General features: G+C 36.8%; 1 protein-coding gene across 8 annotated transcripts in view; it reads right to left on the reverse strand.

The window, feature by feature from the left end:
* The window catches only part of GDAP2 (ganglioside induced differentiation associated protein 2), a 62,109-nt gene that overhangs the window by 30,367 nt on the left and 9,417 nt on the right, over positions 1 to 22,325 (reverse strand). For 7 of the 8 annotated variants that reach the window (XM_003892481.4, XM_031652352.1, XM_031652342.1 and 4 more), the window contains exons 3-8: positions 21,782 to 21,921; positions 15,370 to 15,523; positions 14,844 to 14,932; positions 9,330 to 9,406; positions 4,177 to 4,336; positions 2,037 to 2,193 (exon numbers count right to left, since the gene is read on the reverse strand). In XM_003892481.4, the coding sequence (XP_003892530.1) occupies positions 2,037 to 2,193; positions 4,177 to 4,336; positions 9,330 to 9,406; positions 14,844 to 14,932; positions 15,370 to 15,523; positions 21,782 to 21,921 (777 nt within the window). The remainder of the gene's footprint in view (positions 1 to 2,036; positions 2,194 to 4,176; positions 4,337 to 9,329; positions 9,407 to 14,843; positions 14,933 to 15,369; positions 15,524 to 21,781; positions 21,922 to 22,325) is intronic. The other variant, XM_031652359.1, reaches the window with a different exon arrangement.

Here is a 22,325-nt window from a genome sequence, read left to right on the forward strand (position 1 = left end):
AGAAAAATAACCAACAGTATTTGTTGCCAACGATAAAACTCGAGCTTTGAAGCTTTAAATATATATATATTTGAAACATTTTTATTGTCATCAGAAGCTTGGCAGTTCCTAATATTAAATACTTTTCTGATGAGATTGGTGATACTGTACAATTGATACTAACAAATATAATTTTTTGATACTGTGTAATGAAATGTGTCAATATTTGGAGCTCTATGAATCAATACTTTCCAAAAAGCTAATGTATCATGTTATAAAGCCATGCTATACATTCCTATTATAAAATCTGTTCAAAGTACAGAACAACACATTTTAATATAATAGAATTCAAAAATTCATGGATACAGTTTGAGATTCTGGATTACAACTATATTTTTAAACACTACTGTTTATCAAATTGTGGTATGGTATCAAAGAATATTCCAATTATTTTAAAAGGCTATTAAAATACTCCTCTATTTTCCAATTATAATCTCAGTGAGGTCAGATTTTCTTCATATACATTAGTCAAAACAACTTATTGCAGCAGTTTGAATTCTGATATAAGAATCCGGCTGTCTTCGATGAAGTCAAACATTAAACAATTTGCAAGACTAAAAAAAAAACACTATCTTTCTCATTAAATTAAAAAACAGTTATTTTAAAATAAATAATTTCTCATGTGATAAATATTGATAGATATAACCCATAAAAACAAAAGCTCTCTGGGGTCTTCAACAATTTCTGAGTGCAAAAGAGACTCGATACTAAAGAAGTCCCAGATCCCAGTAATGTGAGGAGACCAGGCACCGCATTTAATGAAAAATGTCTATCAGATGAATCTTAAACATATGGCCAAGTTTAGAAACCACTGAAAGTATCATTTGACTGTGACTACTTCACTTGGAAAAGCTGTTCCTTGGTGCCCCCTAGTGGCTCATATGCTTTTGTTTTTTAAATTAAAATCAGAATAAAGGAAGACCTGAGATTGAGGAGACACAAAATGCTAATTCTGTAAGGGACTCGAGAGATCATGTAGTCCAACTCCCACTTTATCAGTGGAGACAGATAGCATGGAGACATCATTATAATACAGCGTGAAAAATGCTATGCTATGCTTTGGGTGAGAACAGGGTAGGAAAAAAAGCATACAGGAGGCGGCATCTATTCCAGACTTTGGAGGTAGGTCTCCAGAGGCAATTGCTTTTGAAATCTGGATAGAAATTGAAGGATGAGAGTAGTCCATTCAAAAGGAATGGCAAGTACCAAAGTTCAAAGATAAAACAAGCCATGATTTGCTCAGTACAACAGTGAACAATTTTAAGAGCTTGACAAGTACCAGGTTCTGTGCTAAAGCTCATTACATTACCTCATTTAATGCTCACAAAAACCCTATGAGGTGCTAACCCTCAATCAACCCTATAAGGTAATGGATAGTAGACATTTATAGTTTTTTTTTTTTAAATTTTCTTTAGACTTTTTTTAAAAGCAGCTAGCTTTACAAAGACTGGATCTTTAGGAAAGCTTACCCAAAAGTACAAAGCTGCTTCTATGTTTTTAAAAGGATTTATTCAAAATTGCTTTAGAAGACATATGGAAGAAATGGAATGGTTTGGATGTCTTATAAGGTCCTTGGGATAAGTCAGGGAGAAATAAAGCTCTTTTAAATTTAATTAAACTGTAGATTATGCTTTAATTATAAACATAGTAGAGCTAAATAAAAGCTTTATAACTCCCTTTCCCTTTTCCTAATTTCTCCTTTTAGAATATAAACCTGTATTATGGAGGCACTACAATTATAGTAGACAGGGTAGGAGCTCTGAAATCAGACATGTATCTGAACACTGGTTTCACCACATATTAACTGTGGCCACTGATAGCTTTCTTAACTTTGAGTTTTTGCACCTCCGAAGTGAGGACGATCTCTTCCTCACCGATTGTCATGAAAAATACGTTGGAATACATTATGTATACACGTAGCTCATGCATCAGATGTAAGGTCCCGTTCCTGCTTCTGATGTCCTTATGTATCTAACAGTCCTGAAAGGTTGTCTTACTTTCTTTGATGCTGCTTCTGCAGAGCTGCCTCTGATAATTGTCCCTGAAGGATCAGTTTTCTTTGCTTGTCAATATCTCCTTCCATTCGAGCAAAAGCGTGAGAACCAATGAAAGAGAGATCAACTCCCAAGCCTTCATCCTCCTCTTCTTGGTTATCTGTAACAAAAATGCTACTATCAACAGAGAGCTTATGCTAAAACTAGACAGTAAATGAAACAGATTGTGAATGCTGTAGTAAGGATGACAGTGAGGTAACTCAAAAAACTGGGGTCAAGGTTATTTTTGAGAATGAAACTGTAATCAGATTTAGGCATCTGTAAAACTGAAATAATGAAAGAAACTGCCTGTCCATGTGTGACAAAGGTTTAGCAATATGTGAGATCCAATCAGGGTGACCTGGGTGTAACCCTAGGAAGAAAAGAGTAGACTGTAATCACACACAAAAAGACGGAAGTAATTAGATTGTATCTGGGTTTAACGATGGCTCATTGCACAGCATCTGACAAAAAGAAGTATAAAAAACAAGCATTTAGGAAGGTTTATATAGCACTGTTGAAAGAGGAAGCATTTGATTGCATAAACCTCAGCTGTTCTGTCAGGTAACATCCCAAGATGGATGTACCAGGATCACAGAGTATGATCCACATTCCTTAAGAAATATTTCAGTTATAATTTAGCATCCTAGTTTTCTACACTGTCATACAAACCTAGTTATTTTGATCCATAAGAGTTACAGTTCTCACTACAAATTAATAAATTAACTTTCTAATCTGTCCACACAACCACTGTGAATTGGATGAGTAGAAATCAGTCTCTTGGGAACACATTATCTCTTAGTGTGGTATTCACTGCCTTTGTAGATCTGTTACGCAAAAACAAAACAAAACAAAACAAAACAAACCTTGTACCATGGGGGACATTCCCAAGGCAATGCCAGCACTTGAATTCCAACCTGGTGGACAATCAGCTGGAGTTTCCCCACATCTACTTCACTGCTCCTCAAACTGACAGGCCAATAGATTGGAAAGACCCGCTTTCATTAAAAACACTCCTCAAGTAAAGCTTGGTTACACATATTTTAACAGATTTAACATTCTACTTGAAAATAAGAAGGCTAAGGTGTACATCTATCACAAAAAGTATTCTCTGAGATATGAATGCAAATCAAACACTCTGGGAATGGTGGATAGAAGAGAATCTTCTAGCAAATCAATGAGTCTTATCTACTGTCCAGCACTCAAAGTGGTTTTGCTGTTCACCACTCATTATCACACTAAATGCATTTTATGAAAGAAAAATTTGATGGTAGTCACAGGCATGAGGATTTCAAAACAACTCTTTGCATTATTTCAAGGATATACTATACTGGAGGCTCACCCAAAGTGCATGGGCACCCCTTCAGCAAAGCTTGGTTTCCAGATATTTCTCATTTTCTGATGCTAGACCACTTATAATTCTCTCCACTTGATGAAAGTCTATGTACTTGTAATAAAATCTTGAGTCGCTTCCTACCAATTTTGGCTTGGTGCTCATTTTTAAAAGAAATATTCACCCTAGGAATTTCATAGTAATTCCCTAAACTGCTGGATTACAAGATTCAGTCCCAGCACCGAAGCGTGTGAGGCATATCTCCACAGAAGGGACTTAAGACCTTAAACATGTACACACGACCATCACTACAAGATGTCACGCAGAGTAGATTCAGAAGGTCCCCATCCTAACACATTCTACCTACTGCTCCAACCTACGACAGTACATAACCCGAAGAAACAAAATGAATGGTTATAATATTCTTGCCTTATAATATTCTTGTCTATAATATTCGTGTCCTGCATGAAACTATAACCTCCATCAGGGTGAGAATGTTGTTATAGCCACCTCTTAATCTCCACTGTCTAACACAGACTTGACATCTATCTATCTATCTATCTATCTATCTATCTATCTATCTATCTATCTAAATTGTATTTGTAATTTCAAGAATAGAACTCAAAAACTTCTACTCTGGTCTTGATAGTAGTGTTATGGTAACAGAGAGCTTTCCAAAGGTCAAGCTGAATCTCTTACTTCTTTGGTGATTGGTGCCTTATCTTTGCTCCTTAAGAGGGAGATTTAAAAAGTTAGAGCTCTAGAGCTCACCTTCTGGAGCGCCAGGTTTCTCGCTTATTCTAATCTGTCGTTCGGGTACCACAGGCTCCCCTTCTGCATTTCCAATATCTGCAGGTAGGTACGGCAATGATCGATTCTCCTCTTTTAATGACCTTGGGAAGTACAGAGGTAGCAGCTTTTGGTAAGTAGCCTGTGTCAGAAAAGCAAGACATTCTGTGAAAAATAGCACAAAACACAGAAGACCTCAGCAGTACTTAGCTGAGCTGTTCATACACTGTGAAGACAACCTCTATCAAGAATAAAGACTTCTGAGCTCAGACTAGATACTGTCTGGAACCCTCAATCAGCTTTTGTGTTAAAGATAAGGATATTGTTATCTAGTCAAGTTAAATGTGATGCCTGCCCATCCTAACAATTTCAGGTCACTGAACCTGGAATGCATAAGTCCTACCACTCCTGTCCCTATCCGTACCTTCACTTCCTAACGATACCAGTCTCTCAAGATTTGGCTCAGATGCTAGCTACTTCCTTAACCCTCAGTGTGCCATCAGGGTCCATTCAACCAGGTTTAGCTTCTGAGTTGTTTGTGAAGGATTTCTCTTTCATGAGATTTATTCTTTCTTAAAAATTTTTTCAAAGAACAAAGATGTACTTAAAAAAAAAACAGAATAAAACTCATCTTATCTTGTAATTCCCATATTGATTGGTCCACTGGACTAATAAATCTGCAATACATTAAAGGCATGTATGCTCTTATTTGTCCTACATCTTGAAGCATTTTGCTTTTTCATCTTCCTAGGAATCGTTTTCTCATTACCTGGAATTACTCATCAATTATTACAAACTATACTAAAAAAGACAAACAAAATAAAAAGAAAAAAATTATGGAATCACCTAGGACAATGAACTCATTCAATAAATCATTATCTTTCAGTTTCATATTGTGTTGCCCGTAGCAAAAAACTGAGATAGAATTCACATACTATAAAATTCACCCTTTTAAAGTATACAAGTATACAATTCAGTGTTTGTTTTTGTTTTCTTTTTTGAGATGAGTGTTGCTATGCTGCCCAGGTTGTTCTCAAACTCCTGGGCTCAAGCATTTTTCCCATCTCAACTTCCCAAGTAGCTGGGATTACAGGTGTACACCACCAAACCCAGTTTCAGTGATTTTTTCATACACAATATTCACAAAGGAGGTACAATCACCACCACTATTTAATTCCAGAACATTTTCATCACTCTAAAACCCATCAGCAATCATTCACCATTCCTTCCTCTCCCACCCCTGGCAATTACTAATCTTCTTTCTGTCACTATGAATTTGCCTATTTTTGGACATTTCATAAAAATAGAATACAGGGCCAGGCACGGTGGCTCACACCTGTAATCCCAGCATTCTGGGAGGCCGAAGCAGGGGGATCACGAGGTCAGATCGATATCTACCTGACCAATATGGTGAGACCCCATCTCTACTAAAATACAAAAAAATTAGCCGGGCATGGTGGCACACGCCTGTAGTTCCAGCTACTCGAGAGGCTGAGGCAGAGCAATCACTGGAACTCAGAAGGTGGAGGTTGCAGTGAGCCAAGATTGCACCATTGCACTCCAGCCTAGTGACAGGGTAAGACTCTGTCTCAAAAAATAAAATAAAATAAAATAAAAAGCCAGGCTCGGTGGCTCACGCCTGTAATCCCAGCACTTTGGGAGGCTGAGGCGGACAGATCATGAAGTAAGGAGATGGAGACCATCCTGGCTAACACAGTGAAATCTCATCTCTACTAAACATACAAAAAACTAGCCAGGTGTGGTGGCATGCGCCTATAGTCCCAGCTACTTGGGAGGCTGAGGCAGGAGAATCACTTGAACCTGGGATTTGGAGGTTGTAGTGAGCCGAGATCGTGCCACTGCACTCCAGCCTGGGCGACAGGGCGAGACTCTGTCTCAAAAAATAAATAAATAAATAAATAAATAAATAAAAATAAAAATGGAATACAGTATGTGGCATTTTGTGTCTGGTTTCTTTCACTTAGCATGATGTTTTCAAGGTTCACCCATGTTGTAGCATGTATCAATACTTCATTCCTTTTTTATGGCTGAATAATATTCTAACACACATGCACGCACACATACACACACCACATTTTTTTATATCAATTCATTACTTGATGACATTTCAGTTGTTTCTATTTTTTGGCTATTATAAAGAATGCTACTACAGATATTTGTGTACAAATTTTTGTGTGGACATAAATGTTTTCAACTCTCTTCTGTATACAACTAAGAGTCAAACTGCTGCATTATAGGGTAACTCTATGTTTAACTTTTTCATGAACTGCCAGACTGTTTTCCAAAGTAGTTGTGCCATTTTTACATTCCAATTAACTACATATGAGGGTTCCAATTTCTCCACATCCTCACCAACACTTGTTATTGTCTCCCTTCATAATTATAGCCATGTTAGTGGGTGTGAAGTGGTATCCACTGTGGTTTTTACTTGTATTTCTCTAATGGTTAATGGTGTGGAGCACTTTTGCAGTGTTTACTGGCTATCTGTATATCGTCTTTAAATAAATGTATGTTAATTACGTTTCATTTTTTTTTTTTTTCTATTTTATGATGTTTTTCACATCTTAAAAAGCTTTCTGGCCTGGGAAGACTGTCCTTGTAAGGGATAACTAATTCCTAAAGATAGTAAAAAGCACATCTTGCATATGCCAACCAACCAATCCCAAATCTACAGTTCTAATCATTTCCTTATCTAACTCTTACATACCATGCAAATATTTCTCTTGGTCTAAATAATCAAGGACCAGGTATCAGGAATCTAGAGATTACTCCTATAGTCCAGAGTCTGCTGGAATTATTCAAACTAGCCAGTCCTAAACTATAAGTCCTGCCCTGTCTTGAACTCCTGACCTCAGGTGATCCACCTGCCTCAGCCTCCCAAAGTATTGAGATTACAGGCATGAGCCACTGTGTATTTCTAAGGACAAAAGAAAATATGGTATTCTCATTCCGTCATTCAACAGGAAGAACTTAATCACATACTATTTTGTGATAGGAACCTGGACAATCTCATTTTACTAAAAGGATGTGTGACAGTATTCTTTCATTTTTTATGTTTGTGCAACAGTATTTACTTGATACAAAGAGGTTTGTTATGTTTAAATTCTTACTAAAATGTCTAATAAACTTGCTTTTCATTATCCCTTTATTCTTCTATAAATTATTCACAAATGACTTGAGAAAAAGATGGTAAATGTTGATTACTTTCCCAGGTATACTGAGGGCAAAGTCTGTTCCTCTAAATCTGAGTCAGGTGTCAAGTTGCCAGGGCACTGTGGTGCATACCTTAGAGGAGCATTTGCCACACTGTAGGGTGATCTTTGTTTATCTGGTTGTCTCAGCATTAGTCTGCCAACTCCCTGAGAGCAAGAGCCATATCTCATTTGTATCCTATCCTATGAAAATGGACAAATCTCTAACCTAGACTTCACTCCTCAGCTTCAAACTGATAAGCACAATGGTTTGCTGAGCCTCTGCCCTGATGATCCACTGATCCTCTAAGACTCAACGTGTTCAGAAAATAATTTGTCTTCATCCCATCTCCAAAACTTTTCCCACTTTCTATTTGCTATCTCAATGGCGACATCATTACCTAGTCACTCAAGCCAAAAACCTAGAAGTCATGTTTAACTCCTTTTCCCGTATGTATTTAATCAACCACCAACTCCAGTTGAATTTATTTACTAAATGTTTAAAATTTTAACACTACCAGTACCCTTGTTCAGGCCTGATCATTTCTCATGTGGAGTACTGCAAGCACCTGTTATCTCTTCTTGCCATTAGTCTTTCTCTTTCCAAACCATCCTTCACACAGCTAAAACAGAAATTACATGACATCATTTGTTTGTGTAAAGCTCTTCTGTTTCCCATTGCGTAATTAATAAAGTCTAAATTTTACAGGATGTGACACAAGGCCTTGAATGATCTTATCCCTATCTAACTTTCATTTTTGCCACTCTCAGCCTCACATTTTATGCAACACCAATACTAAACACTCGATGCTATGTCTTATTTCCATGTCTTTGCTCAGGCTTGTAGGACTGTTGCCACTTGCCTCTCTCCCTTGGCAAATCTTATGTACCTTTTACAATTATTTCAACTTATGTATCACTTCCTATGGGAAGCATTTCCTAACCCCGTGCCAGGTTAAAGTTATGTCCTATCCTTCCCATACCTCCATTAATGCACTTATCACAATTATCTGAATGTATCTGAATTATCTATCTCCATAAAAGGATAAAGGCTCCTTGAGGAAACAACCATGCTTTTTTCACTGGTATATTCCCAGGACCTAATATAGTAAACCTGATATATGCAAACACTCAGTAAAAGATCACTGGAAGATTCTATGTATAAATAAACCAGATGAAACAAGAGATAAAGTAAATGTGCCTTTTTTTCAGCAAATTCAAAGGTACATATATATTATATATGTAGCTATATATGCCTTGAATAGATACTTCACTAATAGATGGCTAATATGAATATACTAGCTCATTTTATTATCAAGAAAAACCTGATAGAGGTACTATCAGTATTTCTATTTTACTGAAGCAGAGAGGTTAACTTGCTCAATAATACAAAACTGGGAAATATTAGAAGCTGAACTAGACAAATCACTCTAAAATTAAAGTGTAATGAGATAAGAATAAACTGATTTTCTAAAATGGCTTGACATTAAATTGAAATATATTAAACTGAACTACATATAACAAAACATATAAACCTCACAGTACCAGCCACTGCTCAGGCACACACCAAAGCTTTTCTGGCATAGTAGTTTCCAGTTATGCTCCCCAAACACTCAGTGCTTAGAAGGTGTTGCTTTGAGAGCTAACACAGGGGCCAAGCAAAACAACTCCACTTTGTAAGATTTCACTCACAGCGACAACAGTTTAGCCATAAAAAATATGAACAAAATGCTCCTTCTTGACTTGTTTTTAGTTTCCAATATAGTCTCTTTTCAATGAATGATGGTAAGACCCAGTCTCAAATACATACATAGATCATTAGGATTTGTCTGCTGGAAACTCAGTAAATATATAGCGATAAGCTAAAGGCAAATGCTTAAAGGTAGAAATAAGATTTAAATAATGTAACAATTAGCAAAATACCTCTTCAAGATCAGAGACAGCAAATACTACTTTTTCAATGGTTTCCCCATGAATCTCTAGGAATCTCCTTACAGTTCCTAAGGAAAAGAATAGAAAGATTACTCAATAAATAAAAAACTACTTATACATAAAGAAAAATCAAACTCCTCAATGTTTTATTTTTGTAATGGATCACTTCTCACTTCATTCAAGACTCTGCTTAGTAATACCCTATCAGTGAAGCCTGCTCAGACTACTTGTATAAAAACTCTTCTCTGATTTGCTTTCCTCCAGAGCAACTGTGATAGACATTTTATGAAGTTACTTGTGCATTGTTATCCTCCCTGCCCTCTCCACCTCATTCACTAGAATGAAAGCTCCATAACAGAAGACACTTTATTGTATTTCTTGCTCTATTTCCAATGCCAAGAACAGTGACTGGCCGTAGAAGATGCTGACTCCAGATAATTCTCTCTTATCCAGTATATTCTTATTCCCTGGGGCCTCTCTCGGCCAGAATGATCCAGCACAAGTGTCTTTCCATTCATTCAGTTACAGTATTAGATATCCTACCCAGCCCTTCAGACCCTGAAAAAACTCCACAAAACCAAAGCTCAATTATTTTTTTCTTAATTTCTATGTTATCCTAATTCTTCTTTATCAGCTTCCTAATAACAAGACCTACTGGCCTTTTCTTCAGTTCTTAACTCATTGGATCTCTCCCTAGCTTTAATCCTTAACACACATGCCCTCACCTTTTAAAAATGTTGTCCTCCAGGGTTCTGCCTTCAATATTTTTTATTTTTTTGGTATACTTATTCTCCTTGGCTCACGAATGTGCTGGATAGGTATTACCTCAAATGCTGATGGCTTCCAAATCTTTATATTCTTTTTTCTGAGGAAAAGACCCGAATTACCTGACGCCTATTGGGTATATCTGATCAGATAACTCACAGAGACCTCAAATTCAGTGTAGCCAAACCTGACCCCAACAGGTCCAAATCCTGACCACCATCTTTTTCTCAACAAACCTGGTCCTTTTTACCTATATTCCTTATTTTGGTTACATATCAACATCCAACCAATCATCCAAGCTAGAATCCTGAATTGTCTTTGATGCTTCCTTTACCTCTTCCTTCACACTGCATTTTCAAATAGTTCCTATGGCTTTTAATTCTATTGCTAATATTTCTAACATTTATTCATTTCTTTTGGCTGCTTTCAGGTTCTCAAGGCTCACACAGACTTTGGTAACAAGCTCTTAACTGCTCTCCTTGTGTCTTTCTTCCCCAAGTCTACATACTCACTGTTGCCTGAGTTATCTTCTCATGGTACCCTCTTTACTAAACACTGGTGATGCTCTGCACTGCTTACAGGTTAAGATTCAAAAACCTTAGCACAACTCTCTATACTCCAACCCCAACTATCCACTTTTCCCCACTCAGCTCTTTAGTCCTATTTTCAATTATTCCTCCCACATCTTATGCTTTAGCCAAATCTACTTTGCTGTATTCAAAACATACCACTTACTTGATGCCCTGCCTCTGCTTGCATGCCTACCTTTGACTAGAATACCACTCATCCACCATTCTCTTCTTTTGGTGAACTCCTACTCATTTTTCAAGACCCAGCCGAGAGCCATCTCCACCCTTCCTTGTGCCCCCTCTAGAATCTTTTGAACACCCTTCATTTTAAAGAATTTCTCACATTTTATAGCTAGACTAAGCTTTTTGAAGACCAAGCATATTTTATATTAATATTACTTTAATTTGGGGCCTAGCACACCTTACGGATGTGATATGCAATCATTCAAAAGTAGTAACTGAATTAACAACTTATGGCTCAGTTACATATTGCCTGCTTTGTTCAACATTGTAGCTCAAGAACCTGACAAAGCAAACCCATTTGTTAAAGGATTAAACAAACACTCATAACTCTCCTCCTGTTGGACAACAAATATACTTTTCATTTTTCCCTCTATTCTGCTTTAAAGCTTCTTCAAAATGAACTTTCAAAAAAAGATTTTCAGCAGGGTGTGGGGCTCATGGCTATAATCCCAGCACTTTGGGAGGTGAGGGCAAGACGATTACTTGAGCCTGAGTTCAAGACTAGTTTGGGAACACAGTGAGACCCTGTGTTTACCACATTTTTTTTTTTTAAATTAGCTAGGTATGGTGGCACATGCCTGTAGTTCTAGCTACCTAGGAGGCTAACAAGGGAGGATCACTTAAGCCCAGGAGGTTGAGGCTGCATTGAGCTGTGTTTGCCCCACTGCACTGCAGCCTGGGTGACACTGTATGACTCTATCTCAAAAAACAAAACAAAACAAAACAAAACATAAAGATTTTCTGTTTCCTATTTACTTTGACATCAAGTTTTAATGTTCATGCATAATAGTTTCCCAGAATATAATTATATTATCTCCTTTGGAAGATAAAATACAATACCAAATAGCAACCAAACTGATTTCTCTCAGTGGAACTCATGTAGAAAATTAACTCTGCAAAAGCAGTGAAGAAGAATGATGTCATGACTCTACGGTTTTAGTACTAAAGGTCAGACCACGCTCCTCCTTTCAAAATTTCATCTATCTCTGCAACCAATCATGATGTCCTGTGCCTAAACATCTAGTGAATACCCTATAAATTGTAAGAATGATATCTAGGACATTATAATTCTCCATCTGGAAATACCGCAAAAACAAACACCTTCATCTTATTTCTCGCCACTGTATTATTTTGTATATAGTACCTAGTAGTCACTCAAATTTTTATTGGATGAATAAATAACCTGATAAATTTATTTCAATGCAGATACTTCTTCTGGAGAAAAACAAACTGCACATGAACTAAGAAAAAAAAAGCACAAGTCTTAATATATCTATCAAAAACATATTACTTAGGCTTCAAATGAAATAAATTTTGATAAGAGTTTAATAAGAAAGCTTTTGATATCAATTACTTAGAGTTATATCATTAGATCTGTTCTTGGCCCATATATGTTACAAAAGTGTACAAGTCATTTGTTTTCCAAATGCCTGATAAAATATTCAAGCAAAAGGCATTATCTTCTGTGTGTCTGAATGAGATGCTACAGTTTGCCACTAGATTTAAGGCCTAATAAGTCAAATGTGCCCACTTTTTAAGAGTTGTACATTTCCTTTTTGCTAATCATATTTCTAGAAATTGCTTCATCAAAGTCCCTTATACCCATTATCGATCTTTATCTGCTGCTACTCTCAAAGTTGACGTCTCTTATAGTACTGTATCAAGTGATTTGTCTGGGGCCACAGAGCTAGAGTTGGACTGGTAGAATTAGAACTAAAAACCAGTCTTCTTAACTCCCTATTAAGAACCTTTTATACAAAATAATGCTGCCTCTTTAAAATACAATCCTTATGATTACCTTCATAAAAAATAGATATATAAAAGAAGCTATGAGATGACAGGACAAGGACTAAGTAAAATCAGAGAATGCAGAGACCAGTCAAAAGCCTTGTCAGGAGCAATGATATCAAGGCAGGAATTTTGCTTTGGTTAGGTACCATTTAGAAGACAGGCATGTAATAACAGAGTAGTCTTCCACTGAAGCAGTTCTAACTCAAGCATAATGAATCATCTAGTATAGCAGACAGGTTACTAGACTTGGGAGTCAGAAGGTCTGGATATATGCTCCAAGTCTGCATAACTCTCACAATAGGAGAAATTTCTGAGCCTCTTTATTTGTACAATGGACACCATACTACCTAAAACACAGGGTTGTTAAGTAAAGTAAGTGGAATTTACTTGTCCTTTTTAAAAATACTTATTTCTTGAGCAAGTACCGTATGTCAAGCATTCAAGATAAAAAGGTAAGACTCCTGCCCCCCAAGCTCAGTCTAGTATAAAGTATATAAGCTTAATTATAAAATATACAAATTTACTATAAAATCCTTGAGTAATTAGAATATTGGTTTTTAAAATAGTTTATAATTAAAGAAGACTAAGACTGAACAGAGCCTCACCCTAAACTCCAGGCTACATAATAATAATTTATACATTCAAATATCTTTGTGGTATTTGTGGATATAAGGCTTTCAGCTCTTCAACTTTAAGTTCTAGAGATAACAGGGGGTCTTAAAGATCATTTAGTATCATTTATCTTTGAAATGAGAAGTATTTTCTATAATAGCTGCAACAAATGGTCATGTAACCTCTGCATGAATGTTCCTAGTGACAAGAAGATCGCTAAAATACTTTTCTGTTACAGTTAGTACTACTTCAAGTGGGACCAACATTTTCTTCCTTATAACTTGGTCTTAGACCTTGCCTTGTACAGTTGGAGTTCTTATCTATAATCCTGATGAGGATCTGTAAACTTCCTGAAATAACATGCAAATTCTGTATTTATGCACATTTTTCTTGACAATGGGTCCACAGTGTTCTTTCACCAGATGCTCATTGTAGTTTATGACAATACCCGAAAGAACTGCTGCCTGAAAAATGTAGCACAGAATAAGTTCACAATGAGACTCCTTCAGATATTTGAAGATGGACATCATATTTTCTAAAAGCATGTTCTTCTTTAGAAGAAACACCACTACTGTTTCAAACTGTTTGCCCTCCTGTTTGTCAGTGTCTCATGAAATATGACACACAGAAATAAATATAAAACTTGAGATGTGGTCTAAATCTGCATATATACAGTGAGATCATGGAAATATGACACACAGAAATAAATATAAAACTCGAGATGTGGTCTAAATCTGCACATATACAGTGAGATCATGGACTCTCTTTAGCTGAATGCCATATTTTTATGTCACATACAGACATTTGGCTCACATTGATTGAGCCCAGTCTTTTGAAAACCTAAATGTAGTTTTACATTCAAACAGCATGTGTGAATGTGGCTATTTAAACTGCCAAGTGTTATACAAATATGATATCATGAAATCAGACTGCATTTATTGCACTGTTAAGATTATTCTAAATTGTGATTTAACTACTCAATGCATTAGCCATACTTTCTAACTTAGCATCACTTTCAAATTCAAGAGGCTAGCTGTTCTGAACCTATACAGATTTTGGGGGCTGCCCAACTCCAGACTCGTTCTTTGCTCAATCAAATTCTGTTAAATTAAAAAAACTAATAGGCAAGTCTTCTAACCCTTTATTCAAATGGATAAAAATGTCAACCTGAAAAAGTAAATTGAGAGCTCTGCAGCTTGCCAATAAAAACTTCCCTCCAGGGTGCTACAATCACTTAATCAATGAATATTCTTTGGTTATAACTATTTAATGATTTAAAAAAAAACCACTTTTTTTTTTTTTTTTTTTTTTTGAGATGAGGTCTCACTACATGTTGCTCGGACTGGAGTGCAGTGGCTATTCATAGATGCAATCACAGCTCGCTGCAGCCTTAAACTTCTGGCCTCAAGTGATCCCCCTGCCTCAGCCTCCCAAGTTGCTGGAATTACAGGTGTGAGCCACCATGCCCAGAATTTTAAAAATTTTAAAGATTCAATTCATGTACAGCTTCTCCAACATTACTTACGAAGTGCTATGTGTGTTGCATCCTCTAAAGGATAACCACGTTTTGCAGAATTGATGACACAGAAGCCAACAGAAGACATTGACTGCTCTCTGCAACCAAAGGGAAAACACAAAAATTGCACTACAAACATCTGTAATACATATACAATACATAACTAATTTCAAAATCTAGCTCAACTTCTCCTTTCCTCTCTCTTCAACAAATCTACTATAAAAGCTAACTCAAGTGTACTACTCAAAAATTATATTAATATACAATTTAATTGCACTCTTTGGAGGACACATATTTCATATAAAAACTGAATAAAAAATGGGAAAAGGTTAAATTCTCAAGTCACTCAAATCTATCCCATTTATCCTGCTAAGTTTGAAAAGATAATTCTATTGTCAGGGTCCTCCTAAATCACCTAAAATTTGACATCCACTGCTAGGTTTTTAATCTTTAAAAACTGGGGCCTTTGTCTTTAAAAAACTGGGGCCTTTAACAATGTCTGATATGCTATGTCCAGAAAATGAGTAGACCATACTTTGCTAGTTGAAGTACGTTTCTGTAGCAGCTATAAAGGGAACTCTCAGCTGCTGTGCGATAGCGGCTCTTATACTTAGGTCCCACTGTGTGAATGATGAACCGGGCAGCTAGATTGAATCCTTTTGTCAATTTTGCTTCACCTGTTCGGCAACCTGGAAACAATGGAAACATACCTAAGTTTGGACGTGTTAGGAAAACAAAAACAAAAACAAATGAAAGAATGAAACAGAGAAAGTACTGAGAACTTTGAGAAATTTCAGTTAAAAATACAGACTGAACATAAGCATTTATCTCTGTTCCTTCTGTTGGATAATGACAGTGAAGCAGTACAACAGGTATAAGCACAACGACAGATAAAAAGAATGAGAAAGAACATGAAGCAGATAAGCATCATCAAAATTTTGGAAGGTAGAATGTCAACTGACTAGTAACTGACTCAACAGAGCAGAGAAACCTAACTGCTTGTAGAAATGAGATAACTAATACGAAGCAAGTTGATCTGTACTAAAGAGCAGTGTTGGATACATGACAGACAGCTTTGATTCAAATCCTGAGTCTAACACGTTCCTGTCAAGACACTCTGGGCAGGGGCTTGGCCTCGTCACAACTCAATTTCCAATTTAAGAGGGATCTAGTAGTACTTACTTCACAGGATTAAACGAGTATATGCAAAGTGTGTACATGCATCAGCAATTATTGTTATTATTACTAGAGAAAGCTAAAAAGGCTCAGAAATTGGAGCCCTAAGTACTTGTAAAGGCTATGCTGTGAAGTAGGATGTGGCGCTAAAAAGAGGAGGCCCGGTTAAAAGTTTGTATAAAGACAGTCAAATCTGCAACAACCCCTCCCCCAGCCAGCGCAGTAAGGCTATGTTTTTTTTTTTTTTTTTTCCACCAGAGCAGCAGGGAAGAAGTTTATTCTCTGGAGATGCTCAACTAGAGAGTTTCTGGATTCCAGAACCCCAGGCACAGCTGAAAAGAGGGGATTTAGTTAAAGTGTTATACTTAACAGTGAAAGGTCTAGCCCTCAGCCCCCAGATGGCTTTCAAAACAGACATCTAGGCTTACGCTCATGGAGGATTCCTTTCCAAGAAATTGAGAGGCCCAAACCTAAAGGACCTACAGATTACGATAAACGGGGAAAGTTCCCCAATAAAATAACAGGCAGGAGTCCCATTCTGTCATATGCTTCAAGACCCACCAGGCAATAACCTTTGCCCACTGTTGTGAACTGAATGCGTGGGTTCCCTCAAAATTTGTATGTTAAAACCCTACCCCCTAATGTGATGGTGTTAGGAGGTAGGGTCTCTGGGAGGTAATTAGAATTAGATAAGCTCATGAGGGTAGAGCCCTCATGAAAGAGATTTGAATCCTTGTAAGAGTCTCCAGAAAGTCTGCTCCCTCTCTCTGCCACATGAAAACACAATGAAAACTCAGCAGTCTGCAGCCAGGAAGACAGCCCTTAGCAGAACCTGACCATGCTGGCACCCTGATCTTGGATTTTAGTCTCCAGAAATTTCTGGAGTCTTCCTAAGTCATTCAGCCTATGATACTTTGTTATAGCAGCCTGAACTGACTTAGACACCCATGTGTACAAAGTTTCCCATGAACTTTTCAGTTCTTCCATCTTAAATACAGCTAACACTTAAGGACCACCAGAAAGAGAGAAAAGCCTCTAACAAAAACTAAAAGGGGAGACTAAACACATGCTCAAGAAATGGACAACACAGGGAAAAAAAACTTTAAACAAAATCAGAATGTCATAAAAACAGACTATTCAGAGAACAGGAAATGGCACTTACCTAGAGCCAAGTGAAAAATATGACAGCAGAAATGATAAGTTCAATAGAAGGGTTCAAACTAAACTTGAAGAAATCCAGAAAATAAAACAAAAATAAATTGAAAATAAGAGATAACAGATGAGAAAACTGAAAAATTAAATAAGAAAATACAACATCCAACAGGATTTCTTCAGAGAGAACAGAGAATAAAGAAGGAAGGAAATTATTAATGAAATAAAACAAAAAAATTTACCAGGATGGAAAGACATGAGTTTCTAGATTCAAAGAGCCCATAAAACACCCAAACCATATGAAGGCACATCCCTGTAAAATTTCAGAGCACTAAGAAACACAGATGAGATCATAAGCTTTCCAGAAAGAAACCAGTAGCATACAATCAGGGATAAGAACAGCATGAGACTTCTTAACAGCACTAATCAAAGTAGAAAACAAAGGAGTAGTGCCTTCAAATTTCTAGAAAATGATTTCCAAACTAGAATTCTATTTCTAAGCAAATTACCAACTAAGTACGAAGGTGGAAGTAAAATCTCAGTAGTTTTGCCCTATTGTATCCTTCTTTAAAATCTCCTGGTAGATTTACTCACAAAAATGAGAGATCCAGGCCAGATGCGGTGGCTCACGCATGTAATCCCAGCACTTTGGGAGGCCGAGGCAGGCAGATCACAAGGTCAGGAGATGGAGACCATCCTGGCTAACACGGTGAAATCCCATCTCTACTAAAAATACAAAAAGTTAGCTGGGCGTGGTGGCGGGCGCCTGTAGTCCCAGCTACTCGGGAGGCTGAGGCAGGAGAATGGCGTGAACCCAGGAGGCGGAGCTTGCCGAGATCGTGCCACTGCACTCCAGCCTGGGCAACAGAGCGAGACTCCATCAAAAATAAAATAAAATAAAATAAAATAAAATAAAATAAAATAAAATAAGAGATCTAATCTATCAAACAGAAAAAAGGATTTCCCAGGATGATGTTAAAAAAAAGTTCCAGAACAGCAGGCATAGAGAACAGTCTAGAGAGGAAAGGGAGGATGGAGGGTTCCAGGAGGGACCTTGGCAAGAAAAAAATGGAAGGATCAAACTGTTGTCTTCACTCCAATTAAGAGAGCCATCTTAGTATGAGTAATGGCCCACTAACAGGTCTAACACGATACAATATTAAGTAGACAACACAACATCACCTATGTAATATTTTAGGCAAAACTTGACTCCATTAGACATAATGTCAAGTTTATAGGAAATACAAACTAAATGGCACTTCAAGTAAATCAGACAAATCTAGAAGGAGGAATACTGTGAAAAATAATTGGCCTTGTTCAGTCAACAAGCCAGTGTCACAGACAGGAGACCGTACTGGATTACAAAATACCACACACACAGAGACAAATTAATAAACATAACAAAAAAGATGCAATGTGTGGTCCTGGATTGGATGCTGGTTTGGATAAAATAGCTGCTACAAAGGACATTTTTGGATCAGCTGGAAATTTTAAATATGGTTTGGGTAGTGGATGTAATTTCTGAAATTAAAAGATGGAATTCATTTGCTGAAGGCGGCAAATTGCAGAATACGTACATGATTACCTTATTTTGAGAATAGCATACACATAATTACTTTATTTTGGTATGAAAAGATATAAGAGTGTATGTATACAACCACACCCACATACAGGTTCAAACAACAAACAAACCTCACGTAGGTTTAGTTTCATAAAATTTCTAAATTCACAAAGTGAATATAAGACTGATTTTTTTTTCAGGGGGGAAATTTGGGCACAATAAGCCAATTCTGCCTATTCTAATTTTAGTATTGATGCTTAGATACTAACTGAACTGACATACAGTTTTATGTATCTTCTTATCAAGGATTCTAGGTACCCACTATGATTATCATTCTCCCTCTTCAATATGATCCTTTTTCAAGTATTTGAGAATAAGTACTGTTTCCACCAAATATTCTCTTCTCTATGCTAATCCTAGCTCTTTAAATAATGTGGTTTCCACAATGTTAGTAATTTTCTGTTAAGTGTACTCCAATTTATTACTCCTAAAAAGTAATAAAAGACATACAGTTCTTGTCCATACGGAGTTTACAGTTTAATGGGGATACAGTTATCACAAGACAATTTACAAGATTACAACTGTGATAAGCAAACAAGAGAGAAGTACTGCAGGCTGGGAGCATATACTATGGGTGGTCTGATCTATTCTGAAGTAAAAAGAAATAGTGCTTTGAGGAAGAGATCTGAGCCAAGACTTAAGAATAAAGGTTGACAACTGAGAGAAAGAACAACAGCAAGTGCAAAACTGGAAAGGAGCTTGGATGGCAAGGTAGTGAGAAGAGATCAGTTTGGCTTACGCATGGTAAGGAAGGGAAAAGGGGGCATGAGATAAGCCTGGAGAAAAGTGAGTGAAATCTTGCAAGGACATGGGGATCAGTTTAAGGAGTTTAGAATTTAAGTTTAATGAGAGGTCACTAAATAGTTTGAAGTAAAGGAACAATAAGAAGGGGTTTACACTTACTGGTTGTGTGTGGACTATGGATTTAAGAAACGAAGAATAGATGTAGCAAGACCAGTTGGGACAGAGGATATGGCTGTAGTCTAGGCGGGGAATGATGGTTGCATATGCTAGCTGCTGGAGACAGTGGTGACAGACAGAAATAGATTTAAGATTAATTTAGGGCATGACGATAGACTTTATGTGAGGGATAAGAAAGAGGGAAGTGTTAACACTAGGGTTCCTAGAAAAGAAAAATGGAATGGGAGGCTGGACATGGTGGCTTACGCCTATAATCCCAGCATTTTGGGAGGCTGAAGCAGGCAGATCACTTGAGGTCAGGAGTTCAAGACCAGCCTGGCCAGCATGGTGAAACCCCATCTCCAATAAAAATACAAAAATCAGCCAGGTATGGTGGCACACACCTGTAGTCCCGGCTACTCGGGAGGGTGAGGCAGGAGAATCACTTGAACCTGGGAGGTGGAGGTTGTGGTGAGCCAAGATCATACCACTGCACTCTAGCCTGGGTGACAGAGTGAGACTCTGTCTCAGGAAAAAAAAAAAAAAAGAAAAAGAAAAATGGAATGGAAAATAATGCCATTTTACTGAGACATAAAGTGTTAAACAAATGATGTTTCCCATCATTTTAAACTTACTGCAAAACTTTAATATTCATCTCCGTTAACTTTTTCATTTTTTGGCTTATACTTCTAGTCACATGAAAATCTTTAGTCTATCATCCAGTATGTCCTGTTACTCTTTTAGCTTTCTATCATCTACAAATTTGGTAAGTCATGCTTGTTTTTATTAAGTCATTAATAAAAATGTAAAAAGGGGATAGGATTAAGTATGCAGCCCTTTAGTAATAACCTAAAGGTTGGCACTGATTCATTAAACTTAAACATACAACTGGGGCCTAATAACTAACACCAGAAATAATACTTGTTGAACACTTAGGATGTGCTTAGCACCTAATGTCCATTATTTAATTTAGTCTTCAAGATATTAGTTTTTTCCATCTCTAAATTTTAAGCTCTTGCTATATGTCAGGAACTAAGTTAGGAACTACCATTACTATCCCCATTTTAGAGATAAGGAAACTCAGACTCAGAGGTGAAGTAACCGGTCTTAAGTCACACAGTTAGTAAAGGGCAGAGTTATATAATATGAATCTCAGCTTGGAGATGCTCAAACACGCAGTTTAATATGGAGGTTTTACTTGTATATTTGTGTTAAATTTTCTTATTTTCTTTATTATTCATAAGTCTAGCTCTAAGGTGTATGTAAGCATACACACACATGCCATTAGGAATTTTTTCAGACCAACTTCTCTGTTCCTTTTAGCAAAGAACTTCTCAGTATTATCTTCAATATCTTTTCTAGTTTCTACATGTTCTTCATGGTATCTTGTTTTGCAGTTTAGTTACGATCATTTCCCCCATTCTGTCCTTACAGTCAAAATTCAGTTTCTGGATCAAAAAATGCAATTCTTCCCATTCTATCCCTTCCTTCATAGAGTCAGCACTTATCAGTATTCCTGATCAAGTTTTAATATTTTTATTAGGTTAGAAACCAGTTGTCAGTGTTAAATGATAGAAGGGAAGGGAAGCAAGATTTTATACAGGTTAACTTTGCTGTTTACATTTTAAGCAACATTGCTGTATTTCATAAATAGTTTTTATACAATGGGAAGACTGAATTTCACAGTATTTCATTTGGGCTCAAATAACAAAGGGCTGCAAAGTTGGTAATTTAACAGCTTTTCAGTTCAGGAGGATAGTCATCTCATAAGGCTTTTCTTGCATGTTTTGTGCAAGAAAATATGCAGCCAAGAAAATGCTACCAAAGATCTAATCAGCTACAGTGATTGTCATTTAAAATCCAGGACAGGACAAAGAAGTTTTACTGCTAGTAAATTCTCAGGACTCAGTTTTTAACACATTTCAAAATGTAATAAATTTTGCTAAAATGGAGCTTTCAAAAGCAGTTTTTATTTAGTTTCAACAAAAGAAAAACAGCTACATCTATATAATTTTCCCACAAAACATGCCTCTTCAAGGTAGAGGACATCAAAATGAATGTTTCCTAAACGATAACATACGAAAGAAAATTCACTCACCTTTAAGTTTCTGGAGATCTTCCTTCAAATCAGGCCCTGCAAGCATGAAGATACTTTCTGACACAGGATTCTTATCTGTGAGACTTTCATTGCTGGTATTCACAATGGCTGTACAGTTCAGTAATGCCACATCTCCTTTCCTGAAGAAACAGTAAAGAACGAACAAATGTGGGGAAGAAGCAGAAAAGAAACCTAGTTTCTAATTATTTCAAAACATTTTATCCTTGTCTTTTTCAAAATGTTGGTCTTGCTAGCTCACAAGCTAAGCAATAATAGAAAAGAAATTTCTGACTTAAAAAACAATCTGGCATCTTAGATCTTTAATGCAATTGTTATAACCCTGAAACTCACAAAACCATCATGTTTAGAAATAGCAGCATTATTTATAACGGCCAGAGAGTAGAAGCAAACCAAATATCCATCAACTAATGAACTAATAAATGTGGTATATCCATACAAGGGAATATTATTCAATCCTAATAAAGAATAAAGTACTGGCTGGGCATGGTGGCTCACGCCTGTGATCCCAGCACTTTGGGAGGCC

The sequence above is a fragment of the Papio anubis genome, chromosome 1 (assembly GCF_008728515.1).
Source record: "Papio anubis isolate 15944 chromosome 1, Panubis1.0, whole genome shotgun sequence".
NCBI lineage: Eukaryota > Metazoa > Chordata > Mammalia > Primates > Cercopithecidae > Papio > Papio anubis.